This window comes from Ambystoma mexicanum, chromosome 2q (assembly GCF_040938575.1).
Source record: "Ambystoma mexicanum isolate Mex_15411 chromosome 2q, UKY_AmexF1_1, whole genome shotgun sequence".
NCBI classification, from domain to species: Eukaryota; Metazoa; Chordata; class Amphibia; order Caudata; family Ambystomatidae; genus Ambystoma; species Ambystoma mexicanum.
The window spans coordinates 1,028,424,757-1,028,443,416 of NC_090924.1; the positions used below are offsets into that span (position 1 = coordinate 1,028,424,757).

Sequence of the window (18,660 nt, forward strand, 5' to 3'; positions counted from 1 at the left end):
CGTCAGCAGGGGAGAGGAAGAGAGAAAGCGGAATTGAAAAGGAAGGTCTTGAGTCGCTTCCATAACCAGAGGTGGTTCTGCTCAAGTTTGAGAGAGGTTTGAAGGCTGTTCCAGAGGGAGGCCCTTGCCAAGGAGAGAGATCTGCCCCCAACACTCGGCTTGTAGAAGCGCCTGACCCTCAGGGAGTTGGAGGTGGAAGGTGGATGAGCGGAGAGCTTGAGAAGGAAGATGTTCTGGAAGAGAAAGTTGGAGGTAGAGTGGTCCCAGGCCCCAGAAAGCCTTGTGGACGATGCAGCGGGTCTTGAAGTTTATCTTTGCAGCCACGGGGAGCCAGTGAAGACATTTTAGGGCTGGAGAGATATGATCCCTGGGCTTGAGGCCAAGGACAAGCCTTGCAATCCTGTTTTGAATAAGTTGTAAAGGTCGAAGAGTAGAGGCAGGCATATTTAGAAAGGCGCTGTTGCAGTAGTCCAGCCTAGATAAGACCAGAGCTTTGGAGATGGTGAGCATCTGGGGGAAAGTGAGACAACGAAGAATACCTCTGAGGAGGTGCACCTGATAGTGACTTCTTAGAGACGTCGGAGATGTGAGGAGAGAACGGGAGAGTAGAGTCGAAGATGACACCAAGGTTCTTAGCCTCACAGGAAGAGGGCCCAGAGTGGGCGGCCAGGGAGAGAGCGAGGAAAGGAGGGAGCAGGTGTCCCAATGAGGAGGATCTTAGTCTGCTGGCATTAAGGCAGAGATTGTTAGTGGCACACATTACTGAATTGTGGCCAGACAGTCTGGCATGAGAGAAGGAGCAGAGGTGGCTGAGGGGAGCCTGAAAGAGAGTTGGGTGTCATCCGCATAACACTGAAAATTGAGCCGAAAGTAGCGATGCGGTGGGCAAGAGATGCCAGGTAGTGGTTGAAAAGCCAGGGAGGGAGTTTAGACCCCTGGGAAACACCACAAGTAGAGAGAGAGATAGAAGAGAGGAAAGACCCCAGTTGGACCTGAGGGGGTCGGTCGGTGAGAAAAGAGGTCAACCAGGCCATGGCCTGATCAGTGACCAGGTTGTCATGGAGGTGATTGATCAGGATGGCATGGTTGACCGTGTCAAAAGCAGAGAATAAATCGAAGAGAATGATGACAGAAGGAAGATTATAGTCAAGATTGGAGAGCAGGTCTTCACAGGTGTTCAGGAGAGCAGTTTCTGTGCTTTTGTAGACCACCAACAGGTTCAGTATGCAGATTAAGCTGGGAAATGGCCATCTTTTCCAGGAGTTTGCCCAGGAAAGGAGTGATGGAGATAGGGCAATAGTTAGCCGGAGAGGAGGTATCGGCCGAGTTTTTAGAAGGGGGTGCACAATGGAGTGCCCGAGGGGGGGAGGGGAAGGTTCCAGTGGCAAAGGAGTGATTACAGATTTCGGCCAAGGCTAAAGCAAGGGTGTAAATATGGTTCTGGAAGAGCAGGTGAGAACCTGCTTTGACAAAACTTACATAGATCAGACTGGTCTAGAAACATTGTCTGGTGAACAGGGGAAAGGAGCAGGAGAGATGGCCTCAGACGGACCAGGAGTGGTGGAGGAGGAGGAGGAGGAGGAGGAGGAGGAGAAGGAAGAGAAGGAAGAGGAGGAAGAGGGGGTGGACAGGATGTCCTGCGTTTTAGTGGTGAAATGAGAAGCCAAGGGTGTGCAGACGGCCTGGGAGGGAATAGGAGAGGTAGAGACTGCAGCAAGATTGGTCCGCCCCTTGCAGATTTTGAAATGTTTGCTCTAGTTGATAGATGCTGCAGAGATGCAGGCTTGAATGTAGGCTCTATTCTTAGAGAGGACAGAGAGTCTGTACTGCCTTTGAGCAGGCGGCAGGACTCTAGTCGGGGTATTCATAAATGTGTCAATCGGGCAATTCATTTATTGGCACCCCTGGTTATGATCTGGAGTAGTTAGTAGGGCTCTTGGTAGGCCCACCCTTGTCACGGTTCTGGCCGCAGCAGATTAGATTGAGTGCCGAACAGACCAGGCCGTACGTGGGGACGATTGCAGCTGTCTCTTCAGGCAGCTGCCGCAGAGGGGAAACTGGTGCCGGCCCATTCAGGGTGTCGAAGTGTGAGAGTAGCACCACTCAGGCCATATATTACAGTAGGGAGAGTGGGGCTTCTCATATACTCTTTCACATAGAGAATGTCTTTTCTTTTCTCTCTCCTTTACATTTACCGTTGTGCTGTCATTTACACAAATTATGGAAAACACCCCTTCTACATTTTGCCAGTCCTGCAATTGTAAATACCCTTGGAAGGACACGCATTGTGTGTGCAATCATTGCCTCCCCAAAGATCACTCTGAGAAACACTGTCAATCATGTACAATATTTAAACCTTAAAGAACTGGCGTACAAAATGTTGGGCGGCCCACACCATGCAGGCCGAGGCGTCTATTGATGTCCCAACGGGTGCCGAAGAGTCCAAGGAGGAACAAGGCAGCTACGGTGCGCATAGTAATGCTGAAGACCACATGGGTTCTTCCAATCCCTAGTGCCGGTCCCTGCCTCCATTAAGCAGGCCTGCAGTCCTGTGATGGAGTCCACATTGTGTAGGGCCAGAAATCAAACCCTCAATGCATTTCCACGGTACCTCGAAACTTTTTATTTTTCTTTTTCTTTTTTTTTATTCGCGAACGCAGTCCCCCACTACCAGAAATTATGCAGTCGAGTATCCCGCATTTGGGGACATCGCAGGGGTCAGCACATCCGGTGTGCAATGGATGAGCCTCACCCTGGGAGAACCACATGGTTAAACAGTTACTTTTAAAACGCGTTTCAAAGACTGTTCGTTTTAAAGCCAACTACTATAAAATTAGCTGCTCTTTCCACGCCCATTGACATCACGTCGAAAGACACACAACATACACCTTCCACATCAACAAGTGGCATTAGATGATCTCTACATCATTGATGACCAACAACAGGGTGATCAATATTCACAAGATGACCAATTTACTCCAGATCCCTATTATGACGATGATGACCCAGACATTTACGTCTTTCCATCACCTGAAGACGAGGATCAGCCTATCGCTGATTCCCCTATACATAACCAGCTGCAGTATAATGACCTACTCATTAAATCAGCAGAGCATTTTTAAATGGACACACAAGAAGCCCTACAAGACACTTTGTGGATGATATTTTAGGTGACATAAAATCAGTTAGACAATTTATCCCATTGCTACATCAGTGCAAAGATACATGTAGCCCTCTTTACTGACTCCATCTTGAACTAGAGCTGTAAACCTTATAATCAAAAAACATGTAACCCGGCAACTACAGATCCCCTCTATATTGCAGATTCTGTGGTTGTTATACCCACGAGGAAAAGAGCAGTTACCTCTGCAGAGGCACCCTCTAAGAAAGAAAGAAAGGAAAACACTGTATACCCTGGGCAGGAAAGTGGCTACATCAGCAGTATACAAAGCACACATTGAAAAGCATTGAACATGATGGTGCTCCCAGTATATTTCCCTGATCTCAGTTGGAAGTAGACAAAACTACACTCGCTGGATTTGCACAGAGTACTAATGCTTTATATCAGTAGAACAAAGGCTTTCAGCAACTCCGAAGTGATTTCTTTAAAATTACGTTTTTGGAGGGTCTTCCCCTGACAATCATGCATCAAAGGCTTCCATTGCCAGATTAATGGTGTCAGCCATTTTAGAATTACCAACTGCAAAATAAAGATCCCCTGCAGAGACCCTATGTACGTGCATTCAGAACAGGCCTCAGCAGTAGCCTTTCAAAGGCAGGTGTCCTGGGACGTAATAAGTAAGGTGGCTACTTTGATGTCCCCTTCCACCTTTTTATAAGCATTATTGTCTAGTTATCCCTTCCAAATCAGATGCTCCCTTTTGGGCAAGCAAACTTGAGGAATCTGTTTGCAACCATCAGCAAGTATGTAATACTCCCCCTAAGCTTAGATGGTGCCCATACAGTATGGAGGAAAAGAGACAGAACATAGGCGTAATAAAACGTTACTCACTATAGAGACTAGAATACTCTTAGTCCATAGTCCTCTTTCCTCCATGGGCTCTGCCATCCATCCCCCTAAATAGTCAGCTAGGCAGTTGCCTCATGTCCAGTGAGTAAAAGGGGGACAGAGATGAGGCACCGGTGGGTAGGGCTAGTAGAGCGGGGTCACGCCTGCAGCCTCGCAATCACGCTTCAAAATTAAAGGAGGATTCCTCATTTTTACGGGGCATTAAAGGTCTGGTCCTTTCCCTTTGCCGTGACTACAGTATGGAGGAAAGGCGACTAAGGACCAGGACTGCCCTATCCACTACAATAAGTCACTTTTTATATCTTGTATATGTTCGCAAAATAGTGAATGATCACATTGTGGGAGAAATGCACATTACAAAATCCTACTGAATTTGTTTAACATGAGACGTGCCATTATCCTTTTGGCAAACATTCTGGCTAGAACTATAAGACAAAAGCATGAAATCTGAATACCAGGAAAGTCACGGTTTGCGGTTGTATGCACGTTTTTATATAAACCTTGACTAGTCCAAAATTAAAAGGGCTATACCAAATTGACATATTACACAGGGTTTGTTTGTACATGTAGAGTACATTGTTTGCCTAATACACAGTGTGTTGTACCTTACACGAGTTTCCATATGCAATTGTTTAAAAGTGAAGCAAGTTAGTAACGGGTGATCTTTTCTCATTTCAGATTCCCTAATGCAGGAAAATCTTCCTTGCTAAGCAAAGTTTCTCATGCCAAGCCTAAGATTGCTAATTATGCTTGTAAGTAGACAAGTGTACATTTCTTCGTACGTTTTCTTTATTTATTTCTATTACAAGAACCCATAAACAACAATGTGCATTATTTGGGGAGAGCAAGATTACTCCTCTGTTCACCTTTTACTAGGCTGCAACTTTAACATGGGAACATAAAGCTTTTAAAGGGAGGTATTCTTTATTTGACTTTGAGGCAGATTCATCTACAAAGCAACAATTTAAATGAGTTTTCAATAGGGGAATATTTGTCGCGATTATTTTGGTGTGTTTCTGCCACCTTCTGGATCTCGCCTTTTTTTTCTTTTTTTCTTCCTGTGTCCTTGACAAATGTTAGACCTCTGCGTTTTTCAAATTCAAAAAAGCAACTTGTTGGTCACAAGCTAATGTGAAGAATATAAGCGGTTTCATTAGTCCCTTTTTAATCATTTTAATTTTCAGTTGATCAGTTAATTGCATAATTGCTGTTGTAAATGTTATCTTATTGGGTGATGGGGATTATGATGAGAACCTTTTTGTCTGACATGAGTGCACACAGAAGTCCAGTTAAGGTACAATCAGTAGTAATGATTATGGCTGGCAGAGATTGCATTCCACCAGGGGGACCTGTGGAGGTGGCAAGATACATTTCTCTCTGTCCTGGCTTGTTTCCAGAAGTTTAGTTTCTGTTGAGGGTGCAAGTACTGACCAGATGACCCAGCGGTCGGAACCAAAAGCTTGTGCCAGGGCCTATCTGATGAATGCTTCCACTGGAAACCAACTACACAAAATATACTGAGTCACTCTGCACAACACTGATAAATATCACATATACCCTTCTGCACCTGTCTCATTGAGCACAAAGTCCCCTCTTCCAACCTAGAAGGGATATTGCAGCCTATAGAGTAGACGGATAATAAACAAATCACTGGATGCCCCAGCAGCCACAGTTTGTCTGAAGAAGGAACCGCAGAGAAGCTCCTCATGGCACATGGCATCTATATTTATTTGATTAGAAATTGCCTAAGTAACACATTTACAGATGGCTCAGGCATTCCCTGAAGAGCACCTGTACAATAGCACAAACATGTCCAGGCTTGCATCTAGTTTAAAATCCTTTCCATCACTCACTGATGCCTAGACGGCACAGCCCCACCCTACCTCACCCACCGCATCTAAAAACAAATGCATCTTACGTAGCCTGCGCTCTTCCGCCTCTACCTTACCAAATACCCCGAGATTCTCTAGAAAAAGAGCAGGAGGAACAAGCCTCACAGTCATCGCTCCCACCCTCTGGAACATGCTACCTCCCAAAATCAAAGAAGATGCCCTCCTACATGTACTTCTGCAAAAACATAAAAACATTTCTGCTCAACAGGTATGATTGTATTACAAGTGCTCTCCCTGTACTATATTTCTGCATGATAACTACCTTACGATACCATGTTGGTTCTGTGTGTCTTTAATGTACTGAATATTCTGTAACCTCTAGCGCTGTGATACCTCTGGGTCTTGGGCGCTATCAATAAATGCAATCAATAAATAAAATATCAGGCTTGTGCCTCTAGATTCGTGATGCATGGCACGGTTTGAAATTCGCCAGGAGCAGGGAGCTATTTAGCTCCTGGTTATAGCCAAAGAGACCCTGGTTACCTTGAAACCAAGCGCTACCAGGAACTACTACTGACTCCCCAGGCAAGTGGTACCATACAAACATTGCTATGTAATATTAACTGTGTAGGTTTGGGTATGTGTATAAAGGAGAATAAACACACTTTAGGAGCTATTTAAAGCATATTGTATTATATAAATGAACAAAATGTTCAAGATTGCATTCCCGCAAAAGTTAGATTTGTTGTGCAATATGTACTAGCTCCTGGTTTCCCCGACATAGCTCCTGCCTAACGGGTGATGCCTGATACCCAGGAGCTGCATTTTGCTCCTGGTCAACAAATCTTAGTTTCAACCCCTACATGGTGTCAAGTTTGTGTCAGATACCATATTGGAATTGTGTTTCATCACTACATGAGACAAGAACAGGGTCTGACGAGAGAGGGCCCCTAAAAGGCCTTTTGGAAGTTTGTGGGGCTAGGGCTTTTTGATGGCTAATAGGGTGCAGGAGTGTCTGGCAATGAGCCATTGCCTTGGAGAAGCTGTGAGGCTGGTGCAGTGTCAGTCAGATTCCAGTGAAGGGCTTTTGAACAATTGATAGAAAGTGTGAAGTCTGAATATTGCAATCACTGCATCCCTATGGATGGGCAGAGTGAGCGTTTATTAGTAGGGATAATGAATCATGGAACTTCGATGTCTGTTAAAGCCCCCGTCAGTATATTGAAAATGTGCATGCATTTAAATTCATATGTCTTCCTTTGTCAGTCCTGAAAATACCCCCGGAGTACAGCAATTTTGAAGTTATCAAGGGTTTGATTTGCTTCCGGAAGGTGCTCAGCAACTGTGCTGTCCTTTGTGCATTGTTTGACTCTTGACGGGGGAGGTTCATGTGCTTATGTGGCCGTTAACAAGTTCTCAAGCATTGAATCATAGATTCACATGCTTTGAATATTCCCCATCGTCAGGCTCGGACTCCTCAGTTGCACAATTCATACTTTATAGAAAGAAACTGGTGTGTTTTGTAGTCTGTTCGCCTCATTATGGGTGTTTTTGGTACCATCCAATGGGACGTTGAGTATTGAGCCCCACCCTTAGAGGCCATGTTCAGATTCTAAAGCACATGTAGTTGTAGACAAGTTTCCTGTACATAGTAACCACGCCTGGGGCATTTCATGCACATAACCAAGTATACAATATTGTAGGATACACATCTAAAATGCCACCATTTTGTAGACCTGCCCCATTTGTGGTATCCGAAGTGCCTCAAATGTCAATACGTGGAAAGGTTAGGCACCTTTTTTGATGGCATGCTTCCATTTTCTTTGCTGTTTGTATGTTGTTTGCTTCTTACCATAATTTCTTTCAGATTGGCTGGTTGTCTGAAAGCACAGAGCGGCATCTCATGGAATATTTCTTAGCAGATGTTCACGTTGTGGTTGTAGTTCCTTCGTAATCTTGCATATGGCTTGCAATTCGGGATTGTAAGTGAATACCAGTAGCACCTGGGTTTGGGCCTCTTTCGCTGTGTATCCTAGCAGGTTGATCTGGGGGTCTGTGCTGCTCTGTGAATTTAACGGTCCATAATTCTGTGGTTGTGTTTGTAGTTTATGAAATCTGCTCTCAAAGCTTGCATGTTTTTATCCCAGTCCCTTTTTGAACATATTCAGTTTTATTTTAATACTTGGCTGAATATTGTAGCATGCTTTGTGTGCACTGGTTGATAACTGTCCTGGTTGATTGGTTTGTGATATACTTTGGTGTGATAAGGTGCTCAATTTGTCACAAGACAAATCCAATAGCTTTTTTTGTAAAAAACATTTTTGTTTAAAAAAAAAAAAATGAAAACATAATGTGTTTGCAGTCTTAAATGCAATCTCTGCTTTTCCACAACATTTATTTTTTTTAAAAAACGTTATTTAACTTTCTTGACATTACAACAGGGAGCACCAAGCATTGTATAACCAATCAGCATTTGACATTGAAAGTATAGAATCGTGCAGTGTGACCACGCAGGGTCTAAGCAAGGAACTTGTAAACTTTACAAATGTTTTAGGTAACTACCATTGTGGTGCAAAGATTCATTAACAGGGACAAAGGTCAGGAGTTAGTGAGTTGGCACTGTCACCAGCATCTTCAGCAGTCAGGGAGTATAGATGGGATTGAAAGGGAGCCCAGATGTTCCTGGTCCTACTTGTTGCCGGCTGCATGGCGGACCAACGCTCCTCCACATCAGAGGCCCAAGTGAAAGCCTGAACCCATTGGTCGAAGGTGGGGGCCCCAGGGTGTAACCGGAGTCACAATACACAGCAGGTTGCGAGCAATATACAGAGACCGGCCAGCCTCCTGAGGTCGCGGCCGGTGCGGGAGAACTCGTGAAACAGGTCATTGGGGTCGGGGTAATAGTGCAGTCTAGAATTAGGGATCCAGCCAAACAGACCTCCTCCCTGAATGAAGTGATTTTTGGACAGGACCAAAGCATGTGTATATAATCAGCGTCGTCTGTTTTGCATCTGGGGCACTCAGCAGGCCGATCCCCTGCCATACCATGTAACCTCACCGGGTTATAGTGGTATCTGTGAATAATTTTTAATTGGATCAGTTTGAACCTAGAATTAAAGGACACTTCCTGCGTACGGGCACACATGGATTCCCAAAACTGGTTGGTTATATCTATACCAAAGTCCCTGCTCCAAGCACGTCCATACCAAAGTCCCTGCTCCTGCTCTCAAGTCGGCGGCCCGCTCTTCCCTGAAGAAGACCGTACAGCCTGGCAACCCTCCCCCTCATTGCAGTGCCGCTCATAATCTGAGATAGTAGTGAATCATCATGGGGAATCGAGGGGAATTCGTGCTATCTATCTACCCTTGAGTGCCCGGCGCAGACCAGCGTAATTTAGCCAACGGGAGGGACGCCCCCTCAGGGACTCCGGCAGGTCCTACCATTCCGTAAAGGATCCCATAGTAAAAACATCCCGGATAGTGCCAAAGCATGTTTGCGACCAGAGGCGAACCGTTGCATCAGTTCCACAGGGGGAAATCACTGTGAAATGGGCAAGGGGTGTCTATCAGTTTCCAAAGTCTACTCCACGCCTTCATCTTGATACTGGTGGGATCGGTGGGTTCTAGTTTCAAACTTGAAGGGGGGAGGATCAGGGAACGAACATCAAGATCCTCAGCTGCCATGCACTTGAGTTTGACCTGAGCAGGGGATCCGTCTGAGTCAAACCAAAACGCTGCGTAGTGGTCTTGGGCAGCAGTCCAGTATCGCTCAAAATTAGGGGCAGCAAACCCCCCCCAGCGCAAATTGGGTAGACATTTGTCCACTTTTAAGCGGACAGCATCAGAGTGCCACAAAAACGTGTTGATCATCCGGGTTAGTGATTTGAAGAATTCACTTCCAGGCCAAAGCGGAACGTCCGGAAATCTGTATAAAAGTTGTGGGAGCATCACCATTTTGAGAACTGCCACCCGCCCGGCTAATGTGATCGGCAGAGTAGCTCAGCGTTCCGTTTTTCGGGCAAGGAAGGTAAGCTTATTTCCATAGTTGTGGTCGTATAATGAAGTACGGTGATGCGTGATTACTACCCCAAGGTATTTCATCTCTGATTGAGACCAGGTAAACACATGAAGGTCCTGGGAGCCATGGTGGCTTCAGTCAACGGGAACAGCGTGGATTTAGTACAACTGACCTTTTAACCCGGACAATTTGCTAAAGTGGATAACGTCTTTTATTATTGGTGCTAGGTTCTCCTCAGGCAAGCATATGTAAAGCAGTGCGTCATCTGCATAGAGTGAGATGCTCTCCGGAGAGTCTTATACCCCTCTGGGCATGTCGCTGTCGAAACCTGTCGGCCAAAGGCTCAATAGCTAATGCAAATATTAAAGGTGAGAAGGGTCAGCCCTGTCTGGTGCCCTTGGCTATCTCAAATTGGGCAGAGCATCGGTCTTCAGTATGGACCTTGGCAACAGGGGACGCATATAACAATTTACCCCGAACAAGAAGTGGGGGCCAAAATTACTTTTTTCAAGTACAGAAATCTCCAGGAAACCGAACCCCTTTTGCATGTCCCATGTGGCTGCTACGGCCTGCACCTCAGGGTCAATTCAGGCCAGGATGCCAAATAAGCGACACAGGTTAAGAGCGGTAGAGCGCCCCGGGATGAATCCCGACTGGTTGGGGTGGACGATAAATGACAAAACCGTGGCATATATTTTGAAATCACAATTAATGAGGGAAAGGGGTCGGTAAGAACCGCATTGCATGGCTGGCTTGTCAGGTTTCAGTAGTACTGAAATAACCACCTGATGGAACGAGGGGGGGGGGTTTGCCGACCATGCACGTCTCCTCCCATACAGCCGCCAGTCGGGGTACCAGACGACCCTTGTAACATTTATAGAATTCGGTGGAAAGCCCATCGGCCCCAGGAGCCTTCCCTGTCGATAGTGAGTCTATTGCCACAGATATTTCCTCCGTTGTTATTGGGAGATCTAGTGCCTCAGTGGTCTCTGCGGATAACATCGAAAGTGGAAGACTGTCGGCGAAGTATCAACATTAGCATAGAGCGCTTCATAGAAAGAGCAAAACGCGTTAACTTCTTGAGCTTAGAGGGTGAAACTGCTGTCCGCTCTCTCAATTCCTGGTATATGGGGAGCCCCTTTTCTTGCTGGATCAATCTAGCTAATAGACGTCCAGGATGTTCGCCTTCACCGTATTTCCTGGCGGCCTGGGGATCATCCAAGAACCCGCGTTACCGGCCTGCATAGGTTCGGAAGGTGTCTAGTGTTACCCCTATCTCACTGAGTATGGCAGCGGTTGGGGATGAGGCATACTGCGTTTCTATTCCGGCAAGTAGGAGCTTGCTCTCCTCGATGGATTAACGAATCACTCGAAGGATCCCTGCCTCCTTTACCAAGGAAACTCCACGAATGTAGACTTTGAGAGTCTCCCAGAGAGTGGCCTTGGTCTCTACTCACACAGTATTTAACGCTAAACAGTCATCAATATTGGACCCCAGTTCCGATTCAAATACCGGATCTAACAAGGCGTTCGTTTTAGGTCTCGACGTACATGCCACCCCACTGCCCCCACCTCCCCCCCACCGCAATGAGACAGTGACCGGGGAGTGATCTGAGAGGGTCCTAGGTAGGATGGTCATTTGATCTATAGTTCTGATAAGTATATCGGATACTAGCCATCTGTTGATAAGAGAGTGCGGGTCGTGTACTGATGTGTAAAAGGAGAAGGCACAGGAACTGGGGTGTATCGGTGTCCATGCATCGACCACCCCCAGCAAGGCCTGCACTTCTATAATGGTCATAGCAGCCCTGGAGAGTTGGCAAGGTTTTGTGCCAGACCTATCTAGATCAGTGTCTACTATGGTGTTTAAATCACTGCCCCACAGTATAGGAATGAAGGGGAACCCAGAAAACAGGGAAGAGAGATGGGAGAAAAAATTTGGGATCATCAATATTCGGACCATATATATTGAGTAAAACCACCTCCCGGTCAACAGGACGATGGTAACCATGTATTGATGTATCACCAAAAGACCCCACTCTAGGTGCATTCCTCCTGTGTTGCATTAACCTGTAGAATAACCTATTGGAAGATTTACCGGGGAAGATAATATTGCAATATTGAATGAATGCGGTGTGCGTGGCCTTAGGGCAGAAAGCCAAGAAAGACGTTCATCACTGACACTGGTCACGGCTGGCACAACAGCACCGCCTGGATGAGCCCAGCTGACCTGCCCGGCCCAGCCCGGCCCACGTGGGTAACCAGTGACGTCCACCAACCACGGCAAACCACATCACAGCTGCACCTATAGTTAGTCGTCGCCACCCAATCCCCACGAACTTGTGCCCCCTATAGTGTGTAGGTTCTTATGACGCATTTTGTAAATATATACGCCTGTCTTCGCTATTGTCAGACAGAGCGCTCTCAGAGTTTGCAGAGTCCTTTGCATGCCCTATTCTGACTTATATATACTCCCATTAAGCTCACCCGCACTTTGTCCTAGCCTTATTCCCATCTTGGGAGAGTCCATTATTGTCTCTCATTGTGGGGAGGATCGTGCTATCGGGGGACGCTCGCCTTCAGTGGTGACCCCGACAGCGTGATGATTATTTTTCCTTAACATATATATCCCTACCGTCCCCTTTGGCACAAAAATCTCTGGTCGAAAAGGGATATGCGCGGTGCGCCGGCTCCGGAAGGCTGCCCGCCAACGGCGACCGGTACGCTCAGAAGTGCACACTCAATAGAGAGAGGGTACGGGATCCCGGTTGAAAAATCCCCTTTGAGTACCGCTCGCCGGAGCCGGGGCTGACCGTTGAGCGTACGGCAACACGGCCTGGACGGACCAAGTTCGGAGACTCTCGGTTCAAGACGGGCACGTGAGTATGAAGTGCGAGCGACCATAAAGGGACCATAAAGGGAGCAGGGGAGGAAAACAGGAAAGGGAACGAGGTTGTTTGAAAGGGGACACTCTGGGACTACTAAGAACCACTCTAGGCTTTCTTTACTTTTTCTTTGCATATGGCCATTAGGATCAAGAGGTGAAAAGAGATAAAGAGACGGGAACCTAGCTCCGCGAGGGTGTAGAAGGCGGCGCCGCATAGTGCTATCTTGACTAGTACTGGGAATATATGAAGAAGTGAAAATAAGATAAAGGTGTCTGGTAAAAGGGAGACACAGTGAATACATTAGTGACTGCTATTCTTTCTATTCTTCTCTCTGGGTTTACGGGGAAAAAAAAAAGAAAGATAATCTAAGTAGAAAGACGAGTTTATATCAAAACTACAAGACAAATTGATATCAGTTTAAGAAAGAAAGGGACAGCTAGCAAGGGAGGAAAGGGATTACAAATTGAGCTGTGAATAGAGTGTTGCCTATGGGTGTGTACGCATCACATGTGCCATATTTGTCACGATGAATGTGTAAAAGTGGTCATAAGTGCATAATTATGGTGTGGTCATGGTAAGTGCGACCAGAAGAAACTTTACAAGGAAGAGCGCAATGCAGTAAAGTGACTGGTTTTTTTTTGGATAAATTTGCTGAAGATATTGGTGGTGTATGAAGGGTGGGGGTGGTTTGCTTTTGTATGTGCCCCCTAAATGTATACAGAATAGAGGCTCTGCGCAGCCATTCTTATACTTAGATATATCTGGTGATACATCTATATAAAGATATATATATATATATAGATATACATCCGTATCGAGCAACCACGAACTATGGGGGCAGAAACACCATTAGCCCATATTTGTAAGAATCTACCTGGGTATGCTGAACGCATTAAGAAATATCAGGATCAGTGGATTACAGAGCTAAAGGGGGAAGGGTTACCCCAAATATGGCCAGAAGGGGGATCGTTTGGCCCTGTTTGCGCCTGTTCGCGTCGTGGAGTGCGAGGGAGCGATCCTATCTGATCCCCAATATCAGGAAGTAGGTACTACCTACACACATTGTGAAACCTTGCCAAAACGAACTTTGATGACTTGTATTGCCAATTCTGCTACCTACACCTGGCCCAGACTCACAATATCATGTCTACTACCTTCTGACACACTTACTGCCTACCCATTTGCACGCATTGTTATTGTATCCTCGTTTCCTCTCTAATACAACCCATATATGCCCTATGTATTCCGTAACGGAAGACCTTATTAAGATGTCTGTAGCGCATCAAATCATATACTAATGTTGCATACTCTGCACTGTAAGGGCCTACCATAGGTCGGCCATAGCCCTATCCCACCACCTATTCTCTTAATTAGCCTTGTGTCTTTTAGCTGCCCATTGTTATGTATGAACCAGCCCTATGCTACCTTCAACTGCTTGCCATAACTTACTATTGACACACTTGCCCACGCCCATATCAAAACTAGTCTAATGCAATATATGATTTCTCTTGATACTAGCCATCTACTGCTGTCTTTGGCCTGCTTAGATAAAATCAGACTTGCCTACTGTGATTTTATGACACACTGCCTATTCTGCCCACTGTGTTTCTAGGCCTGATTAGCTCAAATTGAATTTGCCTACTGTGATCCTATGACACACTGCCCGTTCTGCCCACTGTGTTTCTAGGCCTGCTTAGCTAAAATAGAATTTGCCTACTGTGATTTTATGACACACTGCCTATTCTGCCCACTGTGTTTCTAGGCCTGATTAGCTAAAATTGAATTTGCCTACTGTGATTCTATGACACACTGCCCATTCTGCCCACTGTGTTTCTAGGCCTGCTGTCGTTAACAGACCACTTTGATTGTGTTGCGCCTTATGATCGTTAATAGACCATGCATATGTGCAGAAACCTGACCGCCCTGACCCTCCTAACTACAATCATGGCCTTTGCTACGTACAGCTCTAGCCCCCCCACAGACAGAAACTCGAGACTTAGGGCAAGACTACCTTGCATATACGAACCCAAAAGAAATAGCACAAACCATACTGTTAGATCCCCAACTTTACAGATGCTCTTGGATAAGCAAACTCAAGCCACGACACCTGTAACCCTGACCCTAAATCCCACTCACTTTCACAAAAAGAATCACCCGAGCCAAAATAAGCACACAGATAAATTTGCAAGCCATCCTATTCCTAAGAATACCTTATCACTTACTGGATCCCTTATCAATGCCAGATCCATGGTAGCCCGTGCAACTGAAATTGCTGACATACTAAACAACAGCAGCATTGACCTCCTTGCCGTAACAGAAACCTGGCTTCACGAGGCAGCAGGACCCTCCTTGATGTTAGCCGTACCTGACAACTACCAGATACAAAGAGTAGACAGACCTAATGCCAAAGGCGGTGGCAGCCATCATCGCCAAAACTACTTTACCTATCGGACTCACCACCTCACCTCCCTGTGCTTCCTGCAAAGTACGCAGCAAAATTGCAACTCTCCAATAACCGCACGCTAACCATTCACTTGATCTAAAGGCCCCCAGGTCCCTTGGGAACCCTCGAAGATGACCTCACCACCCTCATAGCGAACAACACCCAAAATCATTCGCAAACGAGTTATTAGTGCTAGAAGGTTATTTTGGTCTTTGCAAGATTCGTTCAGATGCTCATATAGTTTTATCAAAGGCGCCACTGTTATAGTTAGAGCAGAGATTATGTTGGGCCATAGGTCATTAATTACTTGTTCCACAAGGTTTGCGCAAACCTCTGTCGCTTTGTCGGTGGGTTCCTGAAAGAGACCTTGGTACAGATCGTCGGATTTTTGGGAATTCTCGCTCCATGAATGAGGAGACTGTCAAACCGTCTTCAGTAGAATCTTCAGATGTTGAAGTGTGCTGAATACGTTGTTTATTAGCTTTCACTTTGGATTTTGGCTTTCGATATAACTCTTTTTCCTTGTTAGGGATTACTCTTTTTTGGGAGCATAATAACGATGGTGTCATGAGAGAATCCAATTTTCTTTGTTTTGTTGGAATATTTGATTGACTTAAGTTCACTGATGCATTCAGTTCTAGGGGGGCACAGTTGGCAAAACTTCGGGATTCTGAGTCCTGGTTTTTGCGATTTTCTTGCTCACATGCGGTCTGTCTACTTTTGCCATTTAAGGCGATTGAAGCGTTGATTTCTTTTAAGTTTCTTAAAAGCTGGTCAGCTACCATTCGAGAGTTCCGTCTCTCAGATAGTCTTACACAGTAATAACTTTCATCAGTAGTGTGCGTCCGACTAGCATCAAAACCAAGATTTAGAAGAGAACTCTTTCCAATAGAAGGGATACTGGTATTCAGGGCTAGATTTATCCCGCTAAAATTTGGGGCCAAGGATACTGAGTCAACGACAAACATGTGATCAGGTTTTGAATTGGGCTCAGTGGCCAAAAAGAGACTGGTAGTGGGCCCGAGGCCATTTACAGATTGTGGATTTGTTCTCAATGGGGAGGTTGTATTCACGGAGGCAAGATTACCCTGCCAATTTTTTACGACTAATTGCCATGCAAGTACTTTTAGTGATGATATGAGTCTCTCACTTTTTGGGTTCTCCACAAAGCTGATTAAAGATTCGTTTGCTACCATGTCAGGTGGCAAGTCCGTTTGAAAAAAAATCTTTTGACCATTAAGGGCCGTGTGATCTTTATATGGCTGACGGAGCCAATCACCCCATTTTTGCTGGCCTCTAGCCTCTGCAGATTTGCAAAGAGACCAATCCATATTTTGGGCGGTATTATGATCTTCCAGTCGACCATCAAGCTAGGAACCACAGAAAGCTACATTTCGCTGAGACAAGCTTACGGAGGCTACGAGGCTTCGTGCGTTGCGTTTAAAACAGCATTTGCATAGTGTTCACAAGTGCAGAGCCTCGGCACACAGGTTGTAGATTTTTCACCTTCTAATGTCAAACATTGATTCTTGTTAGCAATTTGCGCACACGTTTCACTTACTTAATTTGTTTTCTTGGGCAATTGAAAACAAAGTCTCGACGTGTTGCTGGCGTGCTGCACGGGCCATGTTGTCGATTAGGCCATAGCTGCGTCGGGACGCCATGAACTCCACTCGCCTTTGGAATCACCATCGCCAGCGTGGGGCAGGGCTCAGGGCTCAGGTAATCAATAAAAAATGGCAGGTGGACAAAAAAAACAGAAAATTATCCAAGTCCAGCACCCAGACCAGCGCCACGCCCGGACGCACCGGAACACTGCTTCACTCCGGTCTGTCAAGGGTGGCTGGTCGTAGGTAAAACGAGTGAAAGCACCGGGAACACACTGCTTCACACCATTATTGTGGAAACTACGGGTAGAGAAAAGGCTTGTCTCATTGGGGTAATTTGGCAGAAATGCCAATCACTTTGGAAGCCTTGCAGCAGACGCTGCATTACATCGCAGTTATTATCGACTCGAACCAGAAGAATGCAGTCCTGCACAAATATCCCCGAACTTGCATCACTGGATTTACGATGTATAGTATAGCCTGAACTTTGCAATTTTTCAGTCTCTAGACAACTTTCCGATGGATGAACTGTGAAAACTTAGGAAAAAGACGTAGGCCTGTAATTGAAGCCGGCATGTTGGTCGGACACTGGTTGACTGCTATAGTGGCTTTACAGCTTCCAATGCCCTAATCAATGCCCTAATTGTGTTTGGCATCTTAAATATGTCCAATTGGTGTGTCATGGAACCACATATCATTAATCAATTACTCTTCCGCCCTCATCCCCAAGTGGAGCTAAGGAAGCCAGCCGTGGCTCGGGAGGATAGCTCAGCGGCATCGTGTTCGCCTTGGCAACAAGACGACACAAAGCAACACAAGTTCGATCCCCGGGTCCACACTTCACCGCTAGGTATTTAAGCGCGTTATAAATATGTAACTAAGACAAAAAAATTAATTACATAACTTAAAAAAAACTATTCCTGTAACAGCCCCTCGATGCCCGCAGGCTGTGTGAGCGCTTTAAAAAATAAATACAAATACAAAACCATCCTATGCTCTGCCAGGTTAAAGATGTGGGCTGGATTTTACAAAAATGAGCGCGAATGAAAAAAGGGGAGTGGCAGCTTTTTTCATGTGCACTCATTGTAGAAATGTGCAGGCCATCTTTTTCCCAAAGGTGACCTGCGCATTTCAGCGGTGGGCTGCACAGTAATTTAAAGATGGTCTGGCCAGCCGCCTTGCATACATTAGTGTTGGGAGCAATGTATTATTGGCACCCAGCAACCATGTGGGAGAAAGTCAGTAAAACGCGAGGGAAAAAGACATTGCATTTCCATCCCTGTATGGGGATAGAAATTCAAGTGAACCCGTGGCTATCAGACTTCAAGAAAAAAAGCTTGACAGAGTTCGAAATGAACATGTCATTATTTGCACATCTCCTGCACCTGTTTGCATCGTGCCTCATTTCTGCGCATTTGGGATGCACTTTTAAATGCACAGAAGCGCCCCCTATTTTGCATTAGAAAAGGCCATCTGAATGGGCACATATGGGATGCGTCGATTCTAGTGTCCTTTGGGGATTGGGCTGCTCCTTTTTTTTGCTGCAAGTGATGAGATGCTCTAGTGAAAAATGTTACCATATAGTGAGACGTGCACAGCTTGATCAGTGTGCAAGACATTTGAAGCTAAAGAGAGCAGGTGGTCTATCGATTTCCTCTTCAGGCTCCCTTCTTTGGGACAGCCTCCCCATCCATTCAGCCTTAAGACCTTCCTCTTTACCTCCTCCTTCACTCCCCCTCTCCCCTGCTAATTGCACAGTAGCTTGACTGATGTGCAGGGTCCTTATGCATCCTCCGGGCCCTGTCCTCCCACATGTTATCTTGGCTGCTGTCCATCCTCTGCA

At 45.8% G+C, this 18,660-nt stretch overlaps 1 protein-coding gene and 1 pseudogene across 1 annotated transcript in view; one reads left to right on the forward strand and one right to left on the reverse strand.

The window, feature by feature from the left end:
- Positions 1 to 18,660, forward strand: part of GTPBP10 (GTP binding protein 10) — a 343,147-nt gene that overhangs the window by 125,137 nt on the left and 199,350 nt on the right. The window contains exon 5 of the mRNA XM_069648367.1: positions 4,709 to 4,782. Within this exon, the coding sequence (XP_069504468.1) occupies positions 4,709 to 4,782 (74 nt within the window). The remainder of the gene's footprint in view (positions 1 to 4,708; positions 4,783 to 18,660) is intronic.
- On the reverse strand, positions 2,645 to 2,777 carry LOC138570446 (U1 spliceosomal RNA; annotated as a pseudogene).